The 630-nt window shown below is 66.0% G+C and overlaps 1 protein-coding gene across 1 annotated transcript in view; it reads left to right on the top strand.

Moving 5' to 3' along the window:
• GLB1L (galactosidase, beta 1-like) overlaps positions 1-630 on the top strand; it is a gene marked incomplete at its 5' end in the record, with an annotated part of 5,341 nt that overhangs the window by 3,193 nt on the left and 1,518 nt on the right. Inside the window, 3 exons of the mRNA XM_009574770.1 lie at positions 1-45; positions 123-212; positions 349-462. The exon at positions 1-45 is cut by the window's left edge and continues 1 nt beyond it. Of these exons, the coding sequence (XP_009573065.1) occupies positions 1-45; positions 123-212; positions 349-462 (249 nt within the window). The remainder of the gene's footprint in view (positions 46-122; positions 213-348; positions 463-630) is intronic.

The raw sequence follows: 630 nt of genomic DNA, 5'->3' as shown, positions 1-630 counted from the left end.
CCCGCCCCCCCCAAGTATGCCTACGGCTGGGTGGCCCTGCGGAAGGTGAGTGCCTGCCCTGAAAGCTGTGCTGCCCCTGCCTGGCACTGCTCAGCTCCCCGCGCCCATCCCTCTCTTTGCAGTATGCCAACCTCCTGGATGTCTTGGATGTGCTGTGCCCCTCCGGGCCCATCCAGAGCCCGTTCCCCCTCACCTTTGAGGCCATAAAGCAGGTGAGGGGCCGGGTGCAGTGGGGGACACTGGGGGGGACGCTCCTAGGCTTGTCTGCCCTGTCCTGGCTCCAGGGTGGAGGAGCAGAGCTCATCTCTAACCCTGTTTCCCTTTCTGTGCCGCTCTGCTGTCCTGCAGGCCCATGGCTTTGTGGTGTACCGCACACAGCTGCCCCGGGACGTCCTGGACCCAGCCACGCTGGGTGCTCCTCCCCACAGCATCTGTGACCGCGGCTACGTGATGCTGCAGCAGGTGAGGCTGTGGGAGTACACCCATCCTTGGCCCAGCGCTCGGGAGGGCTGTGGGACCTGCTGGCAGCGGGGCCGTGCCATGCCAGGGCCTTGGGGACAGCCAGGGTGCTGAGAGCCTCACTGAGCGCTTGTGCGGTAGCCCTCTGGCCCGAATTTGTCCCCTTTGGGG

Source organism: Fulmarus glacialis, unplaced genomic scaffold (genome assembly GCF_000690835.1).
Source record: "Fulmarus glacialis isolate BGI_N327 unplaced genomic scaffold, ASM69083v1 scaffold17770, whole genome shotgun sequence".
NCBI lineage: Eukaryota > Metazoa > Chordata > Aves > Procellariiformes > Procellariidae > Fulmarus > Fulmarus glacialis.
This window is presented reverse-complemented; position numbering and strand designations above follow the sequence as displayed.